Below are 26370 nucleotides of genomic sequence, written 5' to 3' on the forward strand. Positions count from 1 at the left end.
AGAAACTCCCAGTGAACCGGCACAAAGGCCAGGGCAGAGGAAGATTCCCAGGGAAACCCTCTTGGGGAATAAAACCCTGTGGAGCTGCTAGAGAACGTAGACTCCTTGAGAAGTCCCGTGGATGTAGGTTACGCTATCCCGGGAGTTTTGGAGATGACTGGTCGTGTCTTTAGAAGATCGGGGCCAGAGCAGTAATGCCAGGCCGGCTGATGAAAGATAGAGAGACAGAGTGATTAGTCTTAAAGTTGCCTAGAAATCAGAAAGATTACCCCTGAAGCAGGAATCTTACCAAAGGATCGGTTGGTAACACGGCCTTGAAATGAGAATAGTAGGAGACCAGGAATGGACTAAGAGACTGGGCACGCTAGACAAAGCAGAGCAAGGCACAAGAATGGTAAACAAACAAATGAAATGAAAACTAGGAGCCACCTATAATCAAGGAGAAGACCTGAAGGCAATCTTACCGAGAATGACCAGAAACCCTCTCAATATTTAGGGGTAACAGATGCCCAGAAGGAATGAAGTCAAAGGGTGGTGGATCTGTGTTATAAATAAAAACTAAACTAAGAATCCACAGGTTCAATAAAATATCCGTTGTTGAATCTATTGTATTTTTTAATATTCTAGACAGTTTTCTTATATTATAGGAATTTTCTATTTGGGCCGAGAATAGTATAAACGATTTGGCCATATCTATTGCTATCATTCCATCTTCACTACTCCTTTGAGTTCTACTTTTTGTTCGTCTGGCTACTTCTGCTGTCTCCAAGAGGAACACTCCTGGAAACAGTAGACCTAGGAAGCATGTACCTCCCCAGTTCCTAGGTAACCATGGATATGCTATTGCCCCACATATAAAATAAACAGGGTCCCCTACGTACACGGGTTCTATTTTGTGCTTTAAAACCACTGTGTTCAGGCAGCTGCTAAACGTTCCTACTTTATAGGAACCTTTTTTCTTTAAACATAGGGGAGCAGTTTTAGGGCTGTGATCCACTGTATAGGCAGAGGGCACAGCATCTTTATTCCATTCATCCCTCATTCGAAATGTCATTACTGATGTTTCTTCTGTTGGCAGAGTCGGTCTATTCTGCCCATGTAATCTATCTAGTCTTGTTGTCTTTCGTGTATTTTTACTCATGGGATCTGGTGAAAACACGCGAGCTTTGTGGAATATGGAACAACCCACAGGTCTCATGATCACTTCCTCAAACTCATTCATATTGGTCTCATCTAGCTGACCCGTGGATTACTTTCAGATTATGAACAGTGAGCGAACTTTGTTCCATTTCCCAAAGAACATTGCACTCAACGATACTTCACATGAATGAACCAACGATAACGGTTGTACATACCAGCCTATCCCTTTCCCACCGTGCTGTGGTAAATGGGCACAAACCCAGCAATCTTTTTTCTTTAAAACCGCATGGGTCATGTTCATGATGAGCAACAATGTATTGTTGCCATATCCTTCTCTGTCTTTCTTCCATTGGGGACAAAGTACCAGTGATTACATGAACCAGGCTTTCAGTAGCTGCTTTTGGCAAAAGTGTTTCTAATGGGTGCGCAGACTCCAGGAACCATAGTGTAATAGCTGTTATTGTTGGTACTACCATACTTAAGAAACACAGGACCAATGTCCAAATCAGTACCTTATTCCTATTTCTTTTACCATGCTTTTTTCCTAAATTTACAGTCTCTAAAACTATCATTTTGTCAGCAGGGGTGCAGGAGGAGGCTGAAACCGGTCTTGATTTGTTCTTCATCGTCCTTCTTCTTGCTGGCAAAGTTCGTCGCAAATGTCTCTCGTTCTTGATGCCAGAAAAGTTCAACGAAAATGTCACAGTTCAATTCTGCCAACCCTTTCACAGCCTAGATCACTGATCCACTCCGAGCAAGATTAGCTGTTCTTTCTCCCACTGCTCAAACGATTTCTGAACAATTCTTTATTGACAGAGTACTATGTGCATCCAGCTTGTCCCGCTCTGGCTTAGGACACATGTACTCTATCAGCCTTAGTACTTTTGTGCGTCCAGCTTTTTCCTGCTCTGGCTCCTGACACATGTACTTTATTATAAGCGCACCGAGGAGCCGTGAGTCTTGAATTGTCCGACTTGCACAACTCTCACACTTCTCTCCTCTACGCCCCTGGTTCCTACTCCGTCCGTGAGTGGAACCAAAGGCAAAAGAAAAGCACCAAAGATCTGTGGATCACTTTGCCTGTCGAGGCCGCAAATTATACCGTTTCACTCCTGGTATTGTATGATCCGTGAATAGTGCCGTTGCACTTCCAGTATCAGGCTCAGTGTCAGCCTGCGGCACAATGATGGGTAGCGATGAGCGCCATGGCAATGATGTAGTTTCTTTCTCTGGCCTTGGTGCGTTTGCAGAAACTGGCGGGCGCCAAAGGGTCACGCGTTGCTTCTGCTGGTGTTTGCAATGCAGAGTTTGTGTCGCTCGGCAGTGATGTTGTTTCTGCTGAGCTACGTTGGGGCACTTTTTGCCCTTTCCCCTTTCTGGCAGCCTCCTCGGGCTCTGTTTCGAGTTTCACTTCTCGCTTAGGCTTTGTTTCATCTTTCACTTCTCGCTCAGGCTGATGCTGTGGCAGTGGACTGGCAACAGTTTCTTTCGTTTCTGAGACCGTTTCCTTTCTCTGGTCGTCAGAAGTTTTCAGCAGTCCTGGGAATCTTTTGGCATGTGTCGCATGGATCCATGCCTTTCGACCGTCCACTCGAATGGCCGTTTGCGTCGCCAAAAGTACTTGGTAGGGGCCGCGCCACCTAGGTGCTAATGCTGTTTTCCGCTCAAAGTTCTTAATCAGGACCCAGCTTCCAGGCTCCAGCGAGTGCTCCGGTCCGGTGTATCGCACTGGTAACGCCTCCTGCACCTGCTGATGAATCAAACGCAACTTCTGCATTAAAAGGCCACAGTACGTGCTTTACACAGGATGCTCGACCTCACATCATCTTTTGGGCTGCGGTGCGCACCATACATTTGCCGGTCTCCCCATTATAATTTCATAGGGGGAGAGCCCAGTTTTAGCCTGCACAGATGTGCGCATGCACAATAACGCTAGGGGTAATGCATCCACCCAACTCAACTTGCTCCCAGCACAGATTTTAGCTATCTTTGACTTTAAGATACCGTTATGTCTCTCAACAAGCCCGGCAGAACTGGGATGCCTGGAACTGTGGAGTCGCTTCTCTATCTGTAGACCTGCACAGATCTGTAGTACTACTGCCCCAACAAAGTGTGAGCCGTTATCTGACCACAGGACACGGGGCAGCCCGAACCGGGAGAAATACTCTTTCAACATTACTTTTGCCGTTGACATGGCAGTACAGTCTTTTAAAGGATATGCCTTCACCCATTTGCTAAATGCACAAATCACCACTAACACATATTTGTAGTTCTGACACCTTTCCATTTCTATGAAATCAAAATGGATCACCACGAATGGCATGGAGGGTGGGCCAAAACTACCTACTGGAGTCACGGTTCCCTTCCCTACATTGTGTTGCAGGCACGTAATACAATTCTGCACTAGCCTTTCTGCATTCTTTTTTATGTGCTCATTTTTCCATACTGTGGATAAATGCTGTACCATCTTCTTCGCGCAAATGTGGGCAGGGCTATGCGCCATTCTAACCATTGCGGTTACGTAACAATTTGGCAACATCCAGTTCTTGGTCTCTTTGTCCACCCAACATCCTTCCAAATCTAACTCAGCAGAGCCCTCAGCCCACCCCTGAATCTCTTCGGTCGTGGCCTCAGCCTGCATTTCTTTGACTGTGGCAACTCCATTCTCTATCATACAAGGTACTTCCTCTTTCTGTACTGTCATCATTCTAGTACTCAAATCAGTGGCTGTTTGTTTCGCAATCCTGTCTGCAAATGCGTTTCCCTCTCCCATTTTACATGTTACTTTTTTATGCGCCTCGCATTTTACTATAGCTAAGCGCTTTGGAAATGTGAGTGCAGACAACAATCGTACAATCAAAGGGCCATGCTGAATCCTGGCCCCATGTGATGTCAAGAAACCCCTCTCAGCCCAGAGTCGGCCAAAGTTATGAGCCATGCCAAAGGCGTACGGCTGTCAGTATAAATAGTCACGTTCAAATTCTCAGAGAGTTCACAAGCTCTAGTCAAGGCTATAATTTCTGTGGCTTGTGCCGAACTGTAGGGGATTCTTCTGCTTTCCACAACCCTTTCTAGAGTAGTAATTGCATATGCGGCCGTTGATGTGCCATCAGGTAATTTTAAAACAAGAGCCGTCACAAAATAACTCCCCATCTGGCTCTTTCTGTGGGATGTCGCTCAAGTCAACTCTTCCCTTTGTTTCTTCTTCAGTGACCATTAAACAATCATGGGGTGGTGATTCGCTGTCACCAATTTCTGCTATGGGCAGTGGCATTAATTCTGCAGGATTTAATGCGCTACACCTCATAATTTGGATGTGGGGTGCAAACAAGATGAGCTCATATCTCGTTAGTCTAGCAGAGGTGAGGTGTTGCGTCTGTGTCCTGTTTAATAGAACGTCTATGGCATGTGGCACCATCAGAATTAAAGTGTGCCCCAATACCATTCCTTCCGTTTGTTTCACTGACGCAGCAGCCTCTGCAACAGATCGCAAACATTGTGGGTGTGCGCGCTACAGGGTCCAGCGCGGAAGAATAGCCGCACGGCCTATTTCTTCCACCTTGTTCCTGTGTCAAAACCGCCAATGCACATCCTTCACTCTCACTCACAAATAGTCTAAAGATCTTTTTATAGTTAGGAGTGCCTAAAACTGGCACAGCACACAATGCAGCTTTCAATTGCTCAAACGCTTTCTGACATTCCTCATCCCACTGTAAAGGCATCACTGCATCCTTTTTAGTTAATTTTATCATCGGCTTCACAATCAACGCAAAATTACTGATCCACTGCCAACAATAAGAGGCCACGCCTATTACAGCTCTCACTCCTTTTTGAGTTTTTGGAATAGGCATACTAGAAATACTTTCTATGCGTTCTGGTGTTAATCTTCTCCCTTCTTTCGAAAGTAGGTAACTCAAATAAGAAACCTCCTTTTGATTATACTGGAATTTTGTCACATCCCGTTTTTATTGGAAATTGCCATGGCGTTTATATGAGCGCTCTTCAACACACAGAGCCCGCTAAAACTACAATTCCCATCCTCCTGCTATGTTAGTCACGTGACACGCACGTACCACGTTGCCGTGCCTTCTGAAGACCGTATTTAATACTGTCTGTTCGAGTGCCAAGTGCTCCTAAACTGTGTTCGTTCCGAGCGCTGTTTCCTTACTCCTGTTTGATCTTGAATCCTGTGCTTAATTCGAGCCTCTGCCTCTGCCTTTTCCTTCCCTGTTTCCGACGCCCGTCCCTCCTCGACTGCTTTCCCCGGAATCCTTGAACTCGGCTTGCAACTCGACCTCCACTTGTTAAAGTCCTCTGGCTGTGACGCTTTCTCACTCGAATACTATAGTAAAGGAACTAGCGTGGGGTAACGCTTGTTTCCTCTGCCTTTATTTTTGTTTGCTTAAACATTTTTTTTGGCACTGTTTATTCTGGACGCTTTGCTGAATCTGCAATTGGATTGCTTTGGACATATTTGGACGCTTTGCTGAAACCGAATTGGATTGCTTTGGACATATTTGGACGCTTTGCTGAAACCGAATTGTATTGCTTTGGGATATTCTTTGGGGCGCTTTGCTGAGTCTATTTTTGAGCACTGTGGACATCTTCTTGGGACGCTTTGCAGCACGGATGTCCTGATACACTGGTGCACTCCTCCTTCACCGTTGATATACGCTTTCCCCTCTGTGTCCAATACTAGTAGGTTACTGGTACATTTTTCCTACGGAACAGGTAAGAGTGGGCACTTGGGGGTCTTGTTTGCTGTTCATTTGGCAATACCTGGCTGCATTCTGAACGTCTGCTCTGCTCTTCCCTCCTTTAGCTCTGCTGAGTCTGCTCCTGCCTTTTCACTCAAGCCCTCAGCCTGACAGGTGGAATAGATTCATGTAGGCTGAGCTCTTGGGGGGAAAGTCTTTGGCCTATCACGTTAGAGGCTTTTCGTGTTCGAAGAGAGAAGGATACTTTTCCATAACTGGGAGAGTGTTATCTGCGACAACTGGGATACCATACCTAGGCTGTGACAAATTTCTTCAAACTCGCCTTGTGACCATGGGGCGCTAGGTGTGTCAATAGTAATATAGTACTTTCTTTGCAGATCTCTTTTGTGTTCAGCAGCTAGTAACAAGTCATCTATGTACTGCAAGAGTGCGCAACCTGTTGGTAGTTCTAGCATATCTAGCTGTTCTTTTAGTGCCCTGCTGTAAATGCTCAGGCTTTCTGTGTATCCTTGTGGAATGCGTGTGAATGTGAATGATTAACCTCCTAGAGTGAACGCGAACAGATATCTACTGCTTTTATCCACTGGAATGCTAACAAACGCGTTCTTCAAATCAACAACTCTAAAGTATTCTGCAGTGGCCGGTATCATTGTCAGTATTGTTGTGACATCTGGGACCAAAGGGAATTGTGGGTCTACCACTTTGTTCAATGCGCGCAGATCAATTATGAAACGATATGGTACTTCATTGCCTCCTTTCTTGTAAACTGGAAGAATCGGGCTGTTGCACGTGCTACCTGCAATTTCTTCAACCACCCCCAATCTCACCAGGTCAGTAACAATACTCTTTACCCTTCTCACCTTCAACGGAAATTTTATAGTGGGGAATTCGTGGTAAGGTAACACCTTCTTTCAAAGTTATTTTTGCTGGCTCTATTTTTAAGCATCCTAGATCGTTATCAAGCATTGCTCACAGACAGGTTGGTACTCTGCTTAGCTCTTCTGGTAACGCTTTTGACATACATTCCGTCACCGGTGCATCGTGAGGCCAAATCGTGAGGAACACCCCATCTGCCCTACAATGTATAACTGCCCCCAATTTTCTCAACAAATTTAATCCTAGCAAGTTCTCCCCACAATTTTCTGTCAGAAGAAATGGACACTGTTCCGTAAATGGTCCTATTGTAATTGGGACAGCTTCGGACACGGGGTTAATTACTGGTGTACCTGCGAACCCTACAGAAACATTCTTTTGCCCCGACAGTGGGATCTCCGGAACCAAGTGGTGGTCTATCGAACACCTCTGTGCCCCTGTATCTACAATGAAACAGTGCTCCTTATTCCCGACTCTCATTTCTACGTAGGGTCCTCTCTGATTCACGGGAATAGACACTGGTTCCGACCCCTGCCGTGGGCTGTCCTTTTGCGAAAATAACACATCGTCCGATGTGTAGTCACCGCTGCTGCTATAATACGTGTTTGGCTGTGTATCAAAAATATTCCCATTTCCCCCTCGGTGTCCTCCACTCTGATCATTTCTCTGTTGGCCCTGCCCGCCCTGATTTTGGTTTGGAACACTTTGGTTCAATGCCTGGTTCTGTTGAGCTTGGTTTTGACCATCCGATTGGTTTTGATTACCTCCATTGGTATACCTCTGCTGTTGCTGCATGCTATTTCTGCTTGGGCCATTTGGCCCCTGATGTCCTCTGAGGCCTTCTCTGGCCAAACCCACCTCTATTCTGTAGGTGCGGGCATTGCGCTCGCCAGTGTCCTTCCTCCTTACAGTACGCCCATTGATTTAATCCCAGTGACACCCCGTGCATATTATTCAAATTTCCTCTGCCTTGTGCATTTCCTCTACCTCTATTGTATCCAATTACCTGCTGCAGTAACACCCCTACTATCGTTCGCATCGCTTCTTTTCTCATCTCCAATGGGTACCCATTACATATCTCACTTCCTTCACTGACATTCTTTTGTTTGATATCCATCGCATTGTTTCCCCCACCCATGCCTGCAATCTTTGTTTATCACCTATTTGTCCCGGTGCCGGCAAATGCTTTGGACCACCTGGAAAAAGTGTTGGCCACGATTTTTGCATATACAACCTCAACGCCTCCTTTCTACCTTTCTTAATACACTCCTGACTATATTCGGGTGTAGCAAACATTTCAACATATCTATCTTCCATTTCATTTTTCAGTTCAATGAGTGTGTACACGTTTTCTTACATCCTCATCTCTTTGCACACTGCGTGCTAACTTATTCAAATCTAACAATCGTTGTGGCGGTAAATTCCCAAGTATCTTTTTCCATTCTCCCACCAAAAATTCCCTCATGCATATAAACACTACATGTCTCTCGTTGCTTCTTCGGTACCCATATAATGAGGCCAATGCTGCCGTCTCATCATTTCCTTCTATGTACATTTCTGCCTCTTGCTGTAATTCAATCTTTCTTTCTTTGCTGATCGCGCTGCGAGTTACCCGTCCAAATCCTGTTCCTTCAGCCCCGCCTCTCGCCTCCCCGGTCTCAATTTCAACTTCGGGAGGGGCGGATGGTGCTGAATCTGTCTCTGGAGCAGGAGGTGCGGATGGGACAAGTGACACAGGTGGCATCTATGAAGGGCCTTGCTGGGTGCTGGGAAATTGTGCGTCGGCGGTCTGCGCTTGTGGGAGGGTTCGAGCTGTGGTTGGGGCGTGGGTTAATGCTTGCGTGAGGGGAAGTGCTTGGGCTTTGGGAGGGGATATGAGAGCTGCTGGTTGGGCCTGCCCAGTCACTACTGGCGTGTTTAGTTTCGATCCTGGTTTTTGGCCTCGACCTGTATGGGTTAGCAAATGTTCCATTAATTCGTCTGCTATGTGTAGTTCCTGCTGCGGGTATATTCCTTCTATGTACATTTGCTCACGTCTCCCTTCCCGTCTTAGACTTGCCGTCCACTCCTCTTCCTCCTTTTCTTTTGCTACCTCAAGCTTCGATTTGTGCCTACGCGCATGCTTTTCTCTACTCCTAAATCGGAGCATTGCTTCCCTCCTCCAATCTTTGATAGTCTCAAAAGCTGTGGGTTGCGCTTTTTTCCTAATCAGCACTCTTTCTAGGTTATCTATCCTCGCAATCTCAAAGCTACCATTAATCGGCCACTGATGGTCCTGTTGCTTTCTAGTTTGCCTATGCCAAATTTCACAAAATATTATCGCACCCACACCATATTTTGCATACATGTCATAAGCCGGCGTTCCCCCAGGCGGTATACTTTGGCCATTTTCCACGGACTGTCTACCGCAGCGGAAAAGCCCCGCTAAAGTGGACAGTACTCCAGGCATGTTTTTAACCTTCCCCTTGGTTAACTAACCTTAACCTGGACGTTTGAATTTGCAAAATCAACACTCTACCAAAAATCAGGTTTTCGTTTGAATCGGGGAATGACTCACCTGATGAAACAAGTCGCCTGTCCTGACGCAACCTCTCCCAACGTCGTGTCTGCGCTTCTCTGGCTTCTGCCTCGTTTCGGGACCCTTGCCTCCTTTGCCCTCTGGCCCGGTATGTCGATCGGGGATCAGATGTGTGCAGATCTGCGAAGGAATCTCTCCTAACTTCTACAGGGCGCCCCGTACACCTCTTGATCCCGGCTCGATCGTCCCGTCCTCGCCGTTCTTCCGCCTTTACTCCGTTACAACGTATACGATGGGGCAAGTGGGGGAGGGTCCCTATTCGGGCGCCATCTTGAAAGGGGCCCATAGGGGTCCCTCGCGATATGGAAACAAGGCAATAACCATACAAGAAAGCATGCGCCAGACACGAGGTTCAAATTCCCAATGCTAGGGTTTATTGCAAGCAAAATAGGCCCAATTGGCCAACTGTGGTCTCACGACCCGCGACGTGTATTCTCTAGACCTCGAGGGACGCAAGAGAACGAATTACATACATCAGTTACATATATACAAAATGCATATCATGCAATCAGCTATGTCATGTTTAACACAACCCTTTTATTAAGTTTCTTTGTACTCGGGATGATGATGGGCATTTCCAACGAGTAGGACAATTATGACACTTTCGATGTCTATTCCAGTAACAATGTGCAATTTAGAAAGTGCGGAGGCATCTTCAAGTTGTTGAACAGACCACAGTGCTTCTGTTCTTGGACGCAAGCTGCACACGGGGGAGGAGCCACATTCCAAGCTTTCCTATCTGAGGTGCTATTCGTGTCCTGGGAGCCGACACGCTCTAAAAGGGTTTTGTGAGGGGGTGCCGTAAGAAGAACATAATTCAAGCCTTTAGCTGCTTTATTCTAACATATTCGACCACAGTACGAGACAGGCTGGCAGCTGTGAAATGATTAAATGCCCTGCAACTCTCCCTCAAGGCTACAGAGAGGGAGCATGAGCATTCCTTTCTGGGCTACTTATGAGGAGTTTCAACGAACTCCTCAGTCCCGCGACCTTGCCCTTTCATATTCAGACAACAATGTTAACAGTTGAGCAGAGTAAGCAGAATTGGCAAGAATTGCAAGCTGCAAAGCAGTTTTAGACAGAAAGCAATGAGCAATGGTTAACAAGCAAAATGGCGATTCTTGCTATGTTTAAAATGGCCGCTTGTTCGTCAAGCATAGCAGTCTGTATTTCTATAATTCTGTGCATAAGACGGTTGGCCTTCGGCCATCAAGATACGTCTGTCATTCAAATGAAGGGTATTCACTTTTCCAGATTGACAATCTACTGGCAGATATATTGGCATTCCAACCTCTGTACTCATGGAATCATAAAACACAGTACCCTCTTCCCCGTGGGTTTTGATCTACCTAATGCCTCATGATACAGACGGACATGTTAGTTTTGGGGAGGATACATTGGTGCATAGGATTAAGGCTATGCTGGGTGTCCTGGAATGGTCACTGCGAGGGGCCAGATGGGTATCCATATCAGAGAGTAGAGGGGCAAGGGACCGGTGGACCGTGGCCTGACGGGGTGCGGATCGAGAGAGCATGGGCAGATTAGTGGAGATGGATGGGCACATGAGCTGCGCCCTGCTCTGGTCTCACACAGTGCAATGAGCTCATCAGACACGAAGTGATGCTAAACGTTGCAACAATGGATGGCTGGACTCGCATGAAAACAAGGCTTGTGTGGGCTGGCAGGAGGCGGAGGGGGCATAGGCTGTCTGTGCGTGGCGCTGGGGAAGGGGGAGCCGTGATTACTGAGAGATCATTGTTTGGCCTAGTAAAAGGTGGTGTTTGGTGTAGCACAAAAGGGAGTTGCTAGGCCATGACAAAGACTTGGTTATTGGTTTGTTTCCTAATATCAAGAGGTGTGGATGGTCGTCATGGGGGTGGGGCGTTTCTCTCCTTAGCTCATACTTGTTCTCTTTGCTGTAGGAATGGTGAAGGGGGCGCGAAAATGGCCAACTCTCCCCCAACAAGTGCTAACAATGTTTTGATTTCACTTGGAACACAAAATGACTTTTGGAATTAGATTTTTGTTCAAAAGTATGCTTAAACCTTCATTCCTGGGTAGTCTTACAGTGGTCAATAGAGATGATGCTTGTCTGAGGATGGTCGCATAAAGCAACCTCCTAACTTTTGCAAAGCCAGTTCACAAAATCTAAGCAGGTTTGTTTCCTTAGTAATATATTCCTTTTTTACTCTTTTTATTCATCAATGTAGAGGCTGTTGGTAATATTGTAAAGTTCCTGGGAATGCAGCCCTGTGAGAGATCCGATAAAGTGCCGGAAAAGAAAAATTCTCACTCCTTGTATTTGGCAGGTAAGCTATGCATATATTTGGCTGTGGCAATTGGAAAGCATCTTTGTTTTTTCTGGGGTCCACTATACAAACCAAGTTTATTATCTTTAGTACAAATATGAGCAGATTTATAACTAGTATGAAAGCCAACAGATTTTCTTTGAACATTATTCTCTTTTTTTACTTTGCTGTAAATGTCAGTATTTACCAATACCCTTTCATACTGGGTTATTTGTTAATTCTAGTGTCCAAATTATTATGGACCGAGGACTCTACAGAAATCACAAAATAATTGTTATTTAACAATTTGTTAAAAGGCAACCTTGAAACAATACGCACAATGTCAGTTATACCTGCCATGCTCCTCGAATGTCTGTACTGTCTCATACTGTATTATACACTGTATTCACATGTATGCACCGGCCTGTGACAGGCACTGTAACTAAGCTTTGAGACTTCTTGTAGTGTTGCGCCCAGCTGCGCAAGGGCTTGGTGCGCATTATCAAATTAATAAACAAACAAACAATGTAGGGATTATGTCTAAATATTAGTGTTTGTTGAGTACATTTGAAGTACTTCAAAGAGAGTATTTTGACTTGATCATCAATTTGAACGAAACTTCACCTCTTCAGCTAAACGCCCATATCTACACTATGTTTTACCTGCCAAATCTTCAAACGTCATTATTTAAAGCCTACCTGTGGCTTTGACAGTCCTTAACTGTAGCTTTTGCAAGATGCCCTTTATTTGTTTTTCCCCACACTCTTTTACTGACTAGTTACCAGATTAGTCCAAGGACACGACTGCAATGTGCCACTGAGGGGACCCAGAGCTTTTCCAGTCCCCTACAGGAACCCACTTCCTTGTGTGTATCCTTGCACAATTGTGCATGGACCCCAATGGAGTGCGTCAATCTATGGTGTACATGTTTATTTTTATTGGGACACAGCCTGCTGTATCTGGGTGGTATTCCTGCCAGGAGCATCTGAAAGCCAGTACCCAGTCCAACATCTATCCATTGTCCTTGTAGGAGTGTAGTGTGTGTAGGACATGAATGTTGCCATATATGGTCATGGTCACTGCCTGCTTGGATGTAGTGGATGGGTGTCTGGAAGATCTGCATTGCTACATATTTTGCCCTGACTATGGGTCAGTGGAGCTCTAAACTATAACTGACTAGCACCATCAGAGAAACCAGTGTCCCTCTCCTTAAACAAGCCTCAAAGAACGTCTGCTCCCATTGAAAGCCTTGATGCCTGCCCCTGCGTGAAACAGACACAGAAATATTGGAGCATGAGACAACTGGAGCATTGCTATTGGATAGAGCCCAAGACTGGTCAGTGTGAAGAGTGATGAACAGAAGAAGCACTTGCTGTGGCTCTAAAAGCCCATATCCTGAGCTGCACCTGCTGAGCTTCAAATGCATAATCTGGTAAGCATAACCATGATTTCTGCCTCTGGAAAAGCTGCACTGTTTTCCAGCAGCAGTAGTTTATCTCCGCTCAGTCCCATTATCTGACCAGCTTACTATCCTTACACCCAGCCAGACTTTTCCCATAATCTACACCAACTAGATCGAATATCACACAAAGCACATTAGACCTTTAGTAACTCATTTGGCAGTAAATGATGCTGACCTTTTAAGGTATACAGAACTTAAGCTTCGGAAGCCAGAACAGCCGGCAATTAGTAAAGACGTGCTCTCTCCATACCACCAAAAAAGTATTTTTATTTGCCCCCAGGTTGAGAGAAACACTTAAACTGCCCCTTTTAGGGAAATTTATTCTGCAGGTAAATAAGGACTATAGTGAGGAAGTCCATTTCTTGCGACATCGTAAATAAACACTGAACTGGGCACAATAGAAACCCTCCTCAATCTTTCAAAAATCACCCATTGGTCCTGATAAAACATCAGCCTTCGCCACCAGTCACGCTGGTCACTAACACATCCTTGATGAGAAAGGGAAGCTTGTTTGCAGGATCTTCACAGAGAGGACCAAGAGTAGTCCTTCCACATCAATTTACTGAAACTCTGGGCATTTCCTCTGGCATTGCAAACCTTCTTACCATTCATCAAATGTTGAACTGTTTTGGTCCTCGCAGATAAAACCATGGCCATGCACTAAATTAACAAAATGGTAGTGTGGGGATTGCTCGAGCTTTGTTGGGAAGCCATGCTCCTTTCTTTCTGGTGATCAACAATGTGAATGTGGCAGCTTCTCAACTCGCTGGCACTCAGGCAAACCCTGTGTCTGCTCTCAGGGTGTTGCGCTAGTGGGAGCTGAAAAGAGTTGGTGAAGTATATCTTCTCGATGTAGGCATTCCCCCAGATGGATGGGCTCAACCAGGAAGTGTGAGGTATTCTGCTCCAGTGAGTTCTCTGTTATAGGCGTACTGGGCGATGCACTCATGATTCCCCTGGGGAATTAGGCCTGGTGTGTGCGTTTCCACTGATTCCTTGGGTGCTGAGAAAGTTGGAGCTGAGCAACTATGATCTTGACGCCAGGTCTGAGAATGGAAGCCCTTGTACTCGGTCATGCTGGACATGCTGCTGTACACTCCTTGTTGGATCCCTTGGAGGGAGATCTACTGACCCAATAAGGCAGCAGGGTGCATCATCCCAATTTCAGGACTCTGAAGTTTCATGTCTGAATATTAAGAGGTTGCGGTATAAGGCTTGGTATCTCTGATGAGGTTCTTTTATATGATTAGTAATTTATAACGCGCCTGTACACAAGTGTTTCTAGGCGTGATGGATGGGCACCTTGCAGACGACACCATACATAGTCCATGGTATCTGGTCATTTCATCTAAACCAATACCATTGAATGCCGTTCCATCGACAAAAATGCATCAAATGCATTTTTTTTTCAAGGTGAAGGGTTGAGTTTAATTTTAATTGGTTTTAAAGGGTAAAAAACAGTGGGTGGTGGGGGAGCCATTAAAAAAAATAAAAAAGAATGCGTTCGATGGTCATTTTTTTGATGCATTTTTTTCGATGTAATGGTCAAAATTTGTTGGAATGACCATAAACCATAGTCCATCTATGCTTTTTTATATCACAAGTACAACAGTTTGTGCTGGTGGATAGAGAGCCAGATCTTTCGGTATCCTCCATCAGTACAGTTTTTGAGTTCTTACTGTCTTTGGCAAAGTCTGTTCTCAACATTGGGACTGTGAGGGGCAATCTTGCACTCCTATCTATTTTCAAAAGAATGCCTAAAGAGGGGTCTTACTTTTCTGTCTCCATAGTGTTGCAATTTATGAATGGCCTTACCAACGCCTACCTTCCGAAGCCATTTGCTGGCGCTCCATGAGACTTTAATTTAGTTCTCACCTACTCGGCGGTAGTCCCATTTGAGGCAGTGAATGTGTCCACTGTATTGCTACAAAATATCACAGACCACCATTGCGCAGTCGAAAATATAAATTTTTAACAGCCCCATTTCACTGCAAATATATGTGGGTGGATGGTTTAAGTTAACAAATGTAGGGGGTATGGGAGGGGCTGTGGGTAGGGTCTCCTCACACATATACATGCAGAGAAATTGGGTAAAAGAAAAAGAGAATCTGCATTTCCGCTGCGCAGTAATGGAGTCAATATTTTCACATAGATATGTGCCACTGGGGCTGTGATCTAGTAAAGTAGACTTTCTTCTAGCCATTATATCTGCACACAGAATGTCTGATCTCCAGGAGCTTACAATCTCTATGCCTTTTCTTACATTTTCAAAGGACAGGGTAATTATTTAGGTAAAATCCACATTACTACTAAAAGTGTTGTCAAGAGTTTCACCTCAAACAAAAGATACACTTACCATTATTAGTGGTAGGCAGTGGGAGGCTTGCTCACTCAACATCTGGAAGAATGGCAGGGCATTACTTCAGATACTTGGGCATTGCAAACAGCCGAGGGTTACTGCCTCCCCTTTTTAAGAAAGCCTCAAGATCATCCAACGGGGATCCCATCTTACAAAACTCTGGATCCGTTCCTCATGCACGAAATTTTGAATAGTCAAGAGAAAGGTGCTATAGAACTGGTACCTGTAACGGAGAGGAACAAGGGGTGGTACTCCCCTTACTTTCTGATCCCCAAAAAGGACCGAGGATTGAGGCCCATTTTGGACCTGAGATACTTGAACAAGTTCCTCAGGAAGGACAAGTTCAAAATGGTTACCCTTTCTCAGATCCTTTAGGCCCTCCAGCTTCAGGATTGAATGGTGTTATTAGACCTTCAGGATGCTTCCTTTCATGTGCCTATCCATCATAAGCACAGAAAGTACCTGAGGCTCACTGTTGGCAGTTCTCAATATCAGTTTTGAGTTCTTCCATTCGGGCTGACCTTCACCCTGAGGGTTTTCACAAAATTGATGGCGGTGGTAGCTGCAAATCTCAGGTAAGGGGGGATTCATGTCTATCCCTACCTGGATGATTGGCTGAACAGAGCCCTTTCTCCTGAACAGGTCCTGGAATATCTTAGCATAACCTGCCATTCTCTCCACCGACTGGGCTTATCCCTCAATTTCAACAGGTCCCACGTGATGCCTTCCCAAAACCTCCAGTTCATCGGAGCGGTACTGGATCCGTCCTCGGGAGATGCCTCGCCAGCCGATGTAAGGACTCTTCACATTCAGCAGATTGTCTCCAAATTTAAGAATGGCCAGTGTCTTCCGGCCTGAGATTTCCTATGGTTGCCCCGTCTCATGGAATCCTGCATTTTTCTGGTGCCGGAAGCCTGTCTGACAATTAGATCCCTCCAGTGGTCTAAATTTTCAGGCAAGATGTCAAATCTTCAGTTTCCGAGCAGGTTTGCACAGGATCTCCTGTGGTGGGTGTTGAGATGGATTTATAGACTCTGACCTGGTGAGCAGAAGTTTAGGAGGCCACCCTAGTTTAGTGGAAGAGGGGAACCTTCTGGACAAACTAGACCAATCTATGGTAGCTTGGCAGGTTGGTCAAGACAAAGTCTCAGAGGGGTGAGAGTGATCGGAAGTCCACAATGCGCATATACAGTAAAATGCCACATATTGCTCTTAGACAGATGTATCAACAATACATTCATTATAGGCCTTACAATCAAAACACAATTAATGGGGGGAGAAAATAAAACACAGATATCAGTTTAGGCAGTCCTTCATCAAGAATCCCTAACTAAGTTCAGCCCTACGAAGAGAGGAGCCCAACGCTGAAAGTACAGTTGTGCATTAACACACGGTTGTGCGTAAACAAAAAAGGGGGTTCTCTTCAGGGGGCTGTAGCTGCTCAGGAAGGGGCTTCAGGCGATGAAGAATAAGTTCCTATTCCTAGAAGAGGCTCTTCCCTTGCAGATAGAGCGACTTTCAGAGTTCGGGAATAGCTGGGAAGCGCAGGCTATCCCAGTCAAGGTGAGTATCTTTTGAGGTACACTGGCGTGTAAAAGTGAATGGATGTGCCAGGGGCCACCAGTAAGTTAGGAAAGTCCTCACCGACCCTCGACACAGTCTGGACCAAACTTTGGCAGTTTAGCCCACTCCACCTGTTGGTGTTAACGCTGCAGTTTCAGGATGCTCCGGCTCTCATCGGCTGCAGTATGGGGCGATTGTCGGTGACAGGACGTTTGCTTTTTCTCAGCTCTTGAAGGAAGGAGGTTTGTTCCAGTGCAGCTCATCTCAGGACACGATAGGCAAGAAATGCAGGTACTTTCAGCGATGTTCACTACAGTGGGGCGACGCAGGGTCCGAAAATGCTTGCAGCATGGCGCACTCTCATAAATCACGACCCAGAGGCGCTAGGACAATGGGTTTTGGCTGTAGAAGGCCCAAAGGTATCAATTCCCAGAGTCTCGAGTCTCAACTCGGGACGGCAGTGTTCCTGTGCGATACCCTGAGTTCGAGCTGGTCACTTGACTGGATGTCCCAGGAACACTTCCGAAGAGGCTCTTTGCGAGGGTAAGTAGGAGAAGCCAAGAGTAGTTGTTCCTACTACTCCAAATGGGCGAATCGGCCTTATAGGCCGCCTTGGTTCGATGAAGAAACAGGGGTCCAATGGGACAACAGCGGGGTCGGGGTGCCAAACCTTCCAAGCACGTCACTGGCAGTTCCTCGAGTCTGATTGCTTCTTAACGATACTTGACTCTTTATGAGGTTCGGTGTGAATCTCAGTAGATTGACCTGGAATGGATGCAGAGCCCCTACTCCAAGATTCGGCTTGCGCTCAAATCTCAGATAGCCAATTGAAGTTCTGCTTTCTTGCATGCACCACAGACATGGGCCAGTCGTGGCCCAGGGTGGTTCCAGTCATTCGAGCCTACCAGACATACTGGCACCAGTAGTGTGGATTTGAACCAGACCTTCCCAACCTTCTTCCTGGGCACTAGCACACGTGACATGCAGGAGCCCGCAAAAGATGTGGTTTCCGCGGGAGGCTGCATACCCAAATAAGGAGTACCCGGTCTCTAGACCTGGGGGAAGGCAAAGGGACAAAATGGCTAAAGAACAGAACAAATGACTTCGTGGCACAGCCATTTTCGGCACTGGCCACAGTCTTGGGCCAAATGCGGTATGGTCCATAAAAACGAAGTAAAAATACTTTAAAAGTAAACTGCTGCCACCAGTTCGTAGGCGCACTTGTACAAACACAAAAGAATCCTTGGGGGGCTAGGGCCATAAAACAAAAGGACCCCTATGCCGTGGTACTGTAAGGTACTTGGCACATAGATAAGTTATCAAGAAATGGCAACAAAGTGGAACACTAAGGGAAACATAGTTTCCCAGAACTGACAGCCTGAAGAACATGTCAGTTTCCTCGTAACAAATTAGCAAAGGCCCAGAGGAGCGCAGCTGAAGGCTGTGCTTCACTGGAAAAAGTCGGGTTAGGTACTCCAAAGAAAAGTAAAAAGTTTGTGGGGTTCACAAACGGAGGGAAAATTGCACCTAAGGGAAATCTTTCCTAACAGTGGTCCGGCAAGGACAACATTCTGAAGGGGGAAAATGTTTGGCAACCATGGCCAGAGATAGCTGTAGTTACGGATGCATCCCTCACAGGTTGGGGGGAGCCCACGCCAACGATCTGACCATCAGAGGTCATTTGTCTCCATCAACTAGCGCTGAAGGCCTTTCAGCCCGCTGTACGGGGAAAGAATGTCCTGATAATGATGGACAACACAGTAGCCATGTACTACCTGAACAACAGAGGAGGTGTAGGGTCACTACCACTGTGCAGAGAGGGAATGCAGCTCTGGTTCTGAGCAATTCAAGAAGGAATCTTCCTATCAGCAGTTCACCTAGCCGGAGTGGAGAACATGGCGGCAGACACTCTCAGCAGGCAGAGCACAGTCTCCCACGAGTGGGAACAAGCTCAGGAAGTCCTTCAAGAGATCTTCATCCTTTAGGGAACCCCTCAGGTAGATCTGTTCGCGTCCAGTGTCAACTGGATGTGCAACCAGTTCTGCTCCAGGGAATTTCCCCTGAGAGGAGCTCTAGGGGACGCCTTTGTAGTGGACTGGGCGTTTCCACTTCTGTACGCATTTCCTCCAATCCCTATCATTCCTCAGGAGGTTGAGAAAATTCGGGAAATCCATGATCCTAATTGCTCCAGATTGGGCCACGAGGACCTTGTCCATATGCCCTCCAATTAGTCTTCCACAAAGAGCGGACCTTCTCTCGCAAGAGGAGGGTCAGGTTCTCCATTCAGAGGTTAAGACTCTCAACCTTCATGCATGGTTTCTAAGAGGTTCAGATACAAGGATTGGGACCTCCCGACAGACGTGATGGAGATTTTGCTTTCGGCCAGAAGGCCAGCAACAAAATATTTGTATTGCTGCCGTTGGAACAAGTTCTGCAGCTGGTGCAGGGAGAAGAATGTGGACCTTTTCCAATGTAACACACCTATGCTGTTGTCATTCCTACTACATCTGGCAAATCTGAGGCTCCAGGTTGCCACTATTAAGCGTAACTTGGCAGCTCTTTGGATTTTTAAGTGCATGTCTCACCAAACCTCTTATTTTAAGATACATCTGATTATTCCATTTTTAAAGGGACTCACTAATGTGTTCCCTCCAGTCCCTCTCCCTGTTTGCAATTTAAATCTAGTATTAACGTTCCTCATGTTTGCTCCTTCTGAGCCTGTTCACTGTTACCCCTTGAGGCTGCTTACATTGAAAACAATCTTGTTATCGGATTTAACATCCGCCCTAAGGTTGAGCAAATTACAAGCTTTATCATGTAAGCTACCATTCACAATTTTTTACAAGGACAAAGTTGTGTAGAGAGTTAGACCTACCTTTCTCTCGAAAGTGATCTTGGATTTTCATATTTCACCAAAAAAGTGTCTTGCCAACTTTTTACCCTCCTCCACACACTAGTAAGGAAGAAGAAAGACTGCATAGACTAGACCCTAAAAGAGCTTTAATGTTCTACATTTCACGTCTCACTAAACTAAGACAGGATGACCAACTTTTTATCGGTTATATATGGCATTTATAACGCGCCTGTAGACATGTTTCTATGCACAACAGCACAAGGGGAGTGGGAGAGCAGATGGAGGACAGAAAAATTTACTTACTGGGCCCTGTGTCATTCAGATCACGCAAGTGAAGGAGAGGATGGGGAGAAGTGCCAAAAGGGGGGGGGAGAGAAGCGCAGGTAATCAAAAGGTGCAGATATAGGAAAGTGCAGCCAACAGGTGGCTATTAAGTGCAGAGAGAGGGGACTGGTGGTTACAGATAGTGACCCCAAGTGTTGAGGTAGCCAGGCGGCAGTGCAAGGTAGGTGCAGCTGGACAAGCGAGGACCTGGGCCTGAGTTCAGAGGGTGGCCAGGTGACCAGTGCCCGGACCAGACGGGCCATCAGCATGGGAGAGGCAGAGAAAAAGCAGAGGCGAATAGGAAGGTCTTGAGTTGCTTCTGAGACCGGAGGTGGATCTGCTCACGTTTGAGAGAGGCAGGGTGGCTGTTCCAGAGGGAGCCCCAGTCGAAGAAAGAGATCTGCCCCCAACTCTCTGCTTGGAAAAGCGACTGACCCTCAGAGTTGGAGGTGGATGGAGCAGAGAGCTCGAGAAGGGAGGTGTTTAGGAAGAGAGTGTTGGAGGTAGTGCAGACCCAGGCCCCAGAAAGCCTTGTGGACGATGCAAAGGGTCTTTGATTTTATTCTTGCTGCCACTGGGAGCCAGTGAAGAGATTTCAGTGCTGGGGAGATATGGTTCCTGGGCTTTAGGCCAAGGACAAGTCTTGCAGTCCTGTTCTGGATAAGTTGTAGATGAAGGAGAGTAGAGGCAGTAAGATTTAAAAAGAAGCTGTTGCCAATAGTCCAGCTTTGAGGGGACCAGAGCTCTGGAGACAGTGAGCTTCTTGGGGAAAGTGAGGAAAGGAAGAATACCTCTGAGGAGGTGCAGCTGATAGTTTGACTTCTTGGAGATGTCAGAGATCTGAGGGGAAAAGGAGAGGGTGAAGTCGAAGATGAGGTTTTCAGCCTCACAGGTGGGAGAAGGAAGTGGGTGGCCAGAGAGAGAGAGAGGAAAGGAGGGAGCTGGTGTTCCGATGAGGAGGATCTCAGTCTTACTGGCATTAAGGCAGAGCGCATTGGCGGCACACCACTCGGGAATTGGAGAAGGAGTAGAGGTGGCTGAGGGCATAAATTGGGTCTAGCAGTTTCTAAACAGACTTTATCTCGGTGAATGATTCTGTGTATTGCAGAATGTTATAGGCTGGCGGGGAAAGGCCCTGGTAGGCTTGCGGGCTCACGCCACAAGCGACGTGGCTACTTAATCTGCCTTACAGAGAGGGGTGCCGGTTCAGGACATCGATGCAGCAGCCACTTGCTCGCCTATTCACACCTTCACAAGGTACTATTGTACAGACTCTGCTGTTCGGGGACACACTTTTTGAGCTTTTGTATACTATTGTTTTCCTATGCGATGCCTACCCTGTCGAATGCTTCTGGCTTCAAACTGTGCATGGTTTGTGGCCGGCAGATGTCGATCTCGGATCCGCAACAGATTTTTCTTTTCTGCTCAGGCTAACATCACGACACCCAGGATTGCAGGTCCTACCAGTCCATGCTCCCGAATTCCCTCTGGAAAAGGGCGGCAAAGCTTTTCTCCTTAGTCCACAAATTAAAGCGTGAGGACAAGAAGCAGCAGCATCGGAAGAGGTTGCTCTCCCAGAGTGATTCCGCTCACCAACATTCTTAATCTATTTCCAAGAAGAGCCACTGCTCCAAGAGTTCTCCAGAGAAGCCAGCTCAGGTACCTTTTCTGACCCAATCCTCCACTCTAGAGGAATGGTACAGTGTTTGCCTTAAGATTCTCGACATCTTTGCCAGCGCGCCTTCTGCTTCGGCCTCGGCACAGTCGACTTCTGGTGTGCTGCCCCACCTCATCTGTTGGGACCGGCAGGGTGCCCAGGTAGGACAGCTCCCGCACATCTACTGGGTCGGGCCTGGTCCCACATGCAGCAGAGTATCCTCAGTTCTGACAGACCCTGCCGGCACCCCCGTATCAGGGCCAGTTGCACCTTCCTTAGCGTTGGTCGGTCGGTGTCATAGACTGGGGTGCTCCTAGGGAATACGTTCCCCTCCCATGAAATCCTCCATGTCCGAGATGTATGACATCTACAACTAGGAGGGTGGCCAGGTGTCCTTTGGTAAAAGCCTGTTTCTGCTCTGGCAGTTGACATGGAGTTAGCGAAGAAACACTGTCCTGCTCCGTCAGACCCAGCGTTTTTGTCCTCCCATGCTTCTCCTGAGAGCTTGGTTGTTTAGGCCGCGACGGTTAGTCTGAAGGCCTCCACCTTCCCTTCCCCCTGAAATGGAGATTAAGACTTGATACCTGGGATAAGAAGGTATTTGCATCAGGAGGTCTTGCCCTACGTGCTGTGAATGCCTCTTGCACCATGGCAAGTTCTCATTCAGTCTCTGGTCTTCTTTGACCAGGAGAGTTGGATGTAGCGTGGTCGCAGGCCCCAGAAAGTCTTGTAGATGATGCAGAGGGTCTTGAATTTGATCCTCGCAGCAAACGGGAGCAAGCCGATAGATTTTAGGGCTGGAGAGATGCAGTCTCTGGGCTTGAGGCTAAGGATACATCTCGCAGTCCTATTCTGGGTTAGCTGAAGGGGGCGAAGGAAGGATTTAGGCAGATTGAGGAAGAGGCTGTTGCAGTGGTCCGGCCTAGAGAGGACCAGAGCCCTGGAGATGTTGAGTTTCTGGAGGAAGGTGAGGAAAGGCAGAATGCCTCTGAGTAAGTGTAGCTGAAAGTAGGCTGCCTTGGAAAGTTCTGTGATGTCAGGAGAGGAGGAGAGACAGAGGAGTGGAAGATGGCACCAAGATTTTTTGCCTCACGTGAGGGGAGGGGGCCCAAGGAGGGCAGCCAGAGGAAAGGAAGGGGCTGGGGTCCCAATGAGAAGGATCTCCGTATTAGTGGCATTTAGGTAGAGAAAGTCAGCAGCACACTATGCCTGAATAGCAGTCAGATATTCAGGAATGAGAGAGGAAGAAGAGGGGGGGAAGCTTGAAGAGAGCTGTGCGTCCGTATAACACTGGAAGTGAGGAGAGAAGGCGGATATCAAATGGGCTAGAGGGGCAAGGTAAATGTGAAGCACCACGGCTAGAGGATACAGCCCTGAGGGACGCCGCAGGTGGAGAGTGTGATGGAGGAGAGAAATGTACCCAGTTGAACCTGGGCTGGTCGGCCAGAGCGGAAGGAGGTCAACGAGTCCAGTGCCAGGTCCTTGATGACAAAGTATTGCGAAAACTATTTATATGGGTGGCATGATTGACCGTATAAAAGGCAAAGGAAAGGTCAAGTAGGATGAGAATGGAGGGAGAGTTGGAATCGAGATTTGAGAGCAAATCGTCACAAGTGTTAAGGAGTGAAGTTTCCGTGCCTCTAACTGCTCTGATGGTGGTCGTGGAGGCAACCAACATATTCAGTGTGGTGGATCAGCTGGGAGACGACCAACCTCTCAAAGAGTTTGCCAAGCAAGGGGTTAATGGAAAAAGGGCGGTAGTTAGCGGGGCAGGAGGGGCCGGCAGAAGGCTTTTTGAGGAGAGGGTCCACTAGGGAGTGCTTGAAGAGTATCAGGAAGGAGCTAGTGGCAAAGGGGTGATTGCAGAAATCAGCCAAGGCTGGAGCAAGGGAGGCAATGGATGTCCTGAGGTTTGGGTATGAAATGAGAGGCCAGTGCAGTGCAGAGGTTCAGGGCTCGCAGACTGCAGTAGGATTGGCGAGTTTCTTGCAGATTCTGAACAGTTCAGCTGTGTTGTTCATCACTTAGAGCTCATTTGCCTCCAAACTGATTGGCGAGTTTCTTGCAGATTCTGAACAGTTCAGCTGTGTTGTTCATCACTTAGAGCTCATTTGCCTCCAAACTACTGCATGTACACGTGGGTATCATTGTATCATCCAGCAAGCCCCATGTAGATGATAAAATAGAGGACAGGGTCTAACTCCTGGGACATGCTAAAGGGAGTGGTATCCTGCTCTGACCCACCCTCCAAAATTCTGCCCAATTAAGAGTGGTGTCCTGGAAGGTAGATATCTATGCTACCAAAGGACTTACAATAACCATCCAATTTGGCATAGTATCAAGCTGTACCCCATGCTTCTACTGTATCAAATGAGGAGGAGTGGAATAAAATTAAGGTACTGACTCAGTGTACTAAGAGAGGCCCTTCTGAGGCTGACATCTGTTGAGGAGTTGATAAGAACATGATGATCAAGATTTCACTGCAATTGAGCTACCACGTTTTTTCAAGGACATTCAAGAGCTACATTATTTAGCAGTTTGACTGGAGTCTTTGTTTCTGGATTGTCCGCTGACAGTTTTAATCGCAGAGGTGGTGGGTGGATTATGCTGCGGTTCTGGTACTGTAGCCTTTTCTATGAAATCTTTATCTTAGTGGCTCTGCTTTCTAAAATGGAATAGTCTGCTGTAACTGATAATGATGTTATAGCTAATGGAGGATGCATTTGCAGAGTCTGAAGGTTCCGCCGTGAAAACGCTGTACACGTTCAGAAGCTGTGATTTCACTACACCTAATTCTTCGAGATATATGTACAATATTGCTTTAGTCTGATTCCCAATGTTAAAGTGTGTACAGAGCTAGTTGTATTTTGTAAAGGGTTTACAGAAACATTCTAATTCCTCATATGTTTCTGTTGCAGGTGTGTTCCGGGGAGGGCATGATATTTTGCTACGTTCTCGACTGGTCCTAACAGATACAGTGACAATGCAGGTCACTGCACGGAGTACAGAAGAACTTCCTGTTGACATCATCATGTCCTCTGTGGGCTAACTTGCTATATGTGACTTTCTGAATGACACTACAAAAACAAAGGGATATTAAACTTCAATATCTGATCCTATGTTTGAAAAGCATAGACCTCAGATAAACAAATGTATTTTTTAGCATATTTAGATTTTTTTTTTAAACCCCGCTTTTTTGAATTTTTTTTTTTTAACACAGATAAAGGTGCCGGCTGTGGGATATTCATCAATCACATTTTTTGCTATTTGTTATCACCACAGATACCTATTTTATCCTGCAGTTATATTTCTAAAAAATGAAGATATAAAAAATGTTTCTACAAATCTTGTAATTATATTAAAACTATTATGACTCTATTCAGTGTACCATACAAGTGTATCACGTTTTTTTATGATAACAAACTAAAGTTATTGAACCTGTTGTCTACTCAGTTTGTGCCTGTGATTGTGCTACTGTAAAGCTCACCACTGATAAAAGACCCCAGCAAAGCCTTTACATGCATTCTATGTACAGATATTGAAAACTGTTTTGCTCCATAAAAGTCCTATACTACTACTTTTTGTGGTTTTCAAAGTGAATTCTGTAGGTTAGTTCTTTTCAGCCTTTTCCCCATCCATTGGACAATGGACTCATTTCTTACCAAGACCTATGTGTTATTTATTTTATTTGATATGCGTATAGCACCTACTGCCATTGCTGTGGCTTCAAAACGCTGTGGGTTGAAGGCCCTTCAGAAGACCATAGTCTGTTCTAACATGAAAATAAAGAGTAAAATATAGCATGCAGATAGTAATTAGAATTAGGTGAATATTGAATTACTAGCAGTGTTGATTAGTTTAAAACATACAAATCATGCAGAGCATTGTGTTCATACGCAGAGATGACTATAAGTGACTATGTGGCGCTTGACCGGATTTTTCATGGGACTCTGCTGTATGCTATGGGTTGCAGCGCAAGGGGGCAATGGGTATTCTAGCCTATCAACCCCTAGGGCAACTGTCTACAGTTGAGGGCCCTGCTATACTTTACATGCGAAACACATGCACACTGAATAACATACATGCACATTACATGTACAATTGTCGGATATATCAAATATACATTCAACGCATGTCCTCTTGTTTGTACCATCAAATAAGGTAAAGATCAAATGACTCATGAACCCTATTCATTGAAGTTTCATACCTGCTGAAGTCACATAAGCGTATTTACCAACTGCCAAAGAAGCCTGAAGGTGAACAAATTCTGATTGAAAATGTTATAACCGTGTTTTATGCCTAGAAAATGTTATCTCCAGATTTTGCAAGAAGTACATTGAAAAGACACTAGGATATATGGTTGTCTTGGATATCTTTCACCAAAGTGCAACCGTCCAGAATTGTAAATAATTCTCTATAATGTTCTATGTTCGGGACATAGGGCGTTGCAGTTTACATGTGTCAGAAGTTATAGTCGTTAATTTGTACAAGTTGGTGTTTGGCTTATTTACAGACAAGAGTATTTATAAATAAGTGCAATAGTAAAACATGGCT

General features: G+C 46.0%; 1 protein-coding gene across 1 annotated transcript in view; it reads left to right on the forward strand.

The window, feature by feature from the left end:
- The window catches only part of COPG1 (COPI coat complex subunit gamma 1), a 569339-nt gene extending 543946 nt beyond the window's left edge, over window positions 1-25393 (forward strand). The window contains exons 23-24 of the mRNA XM_069643344.1: window positions 11520-11618; window positions 24735-25393. Coding sequence (XP_069499445.1) covers window positions 11520-11618; window positions 24735-24865 — 230 coding nt within the window. The 3' untranslated portion in view covers window positions 24866-25393. The remainder of the gene's footprint in view (window positions 1-11519; window positions 11619-24734) is intronic.
- Window positions 25394-26370: the final 977 nt, after the last annotated feature.

Source organism: Ambystoma mexicanum, chromosome 2p, assembly GCF_040938575.1.
Source record: "Ambystoma mexicanum isolate Mex_15411 chromosome 2p, UKY_AmexF1_1, whole genome shotgun sequence".
NCBI classification, from domain to species: domain Eukaryota; kingdom Metazoa; phylum Chordata; class Amphibia; order Caudata; family Ambystomatidae; genus Ambystoma; species Ambystoma mexicanum.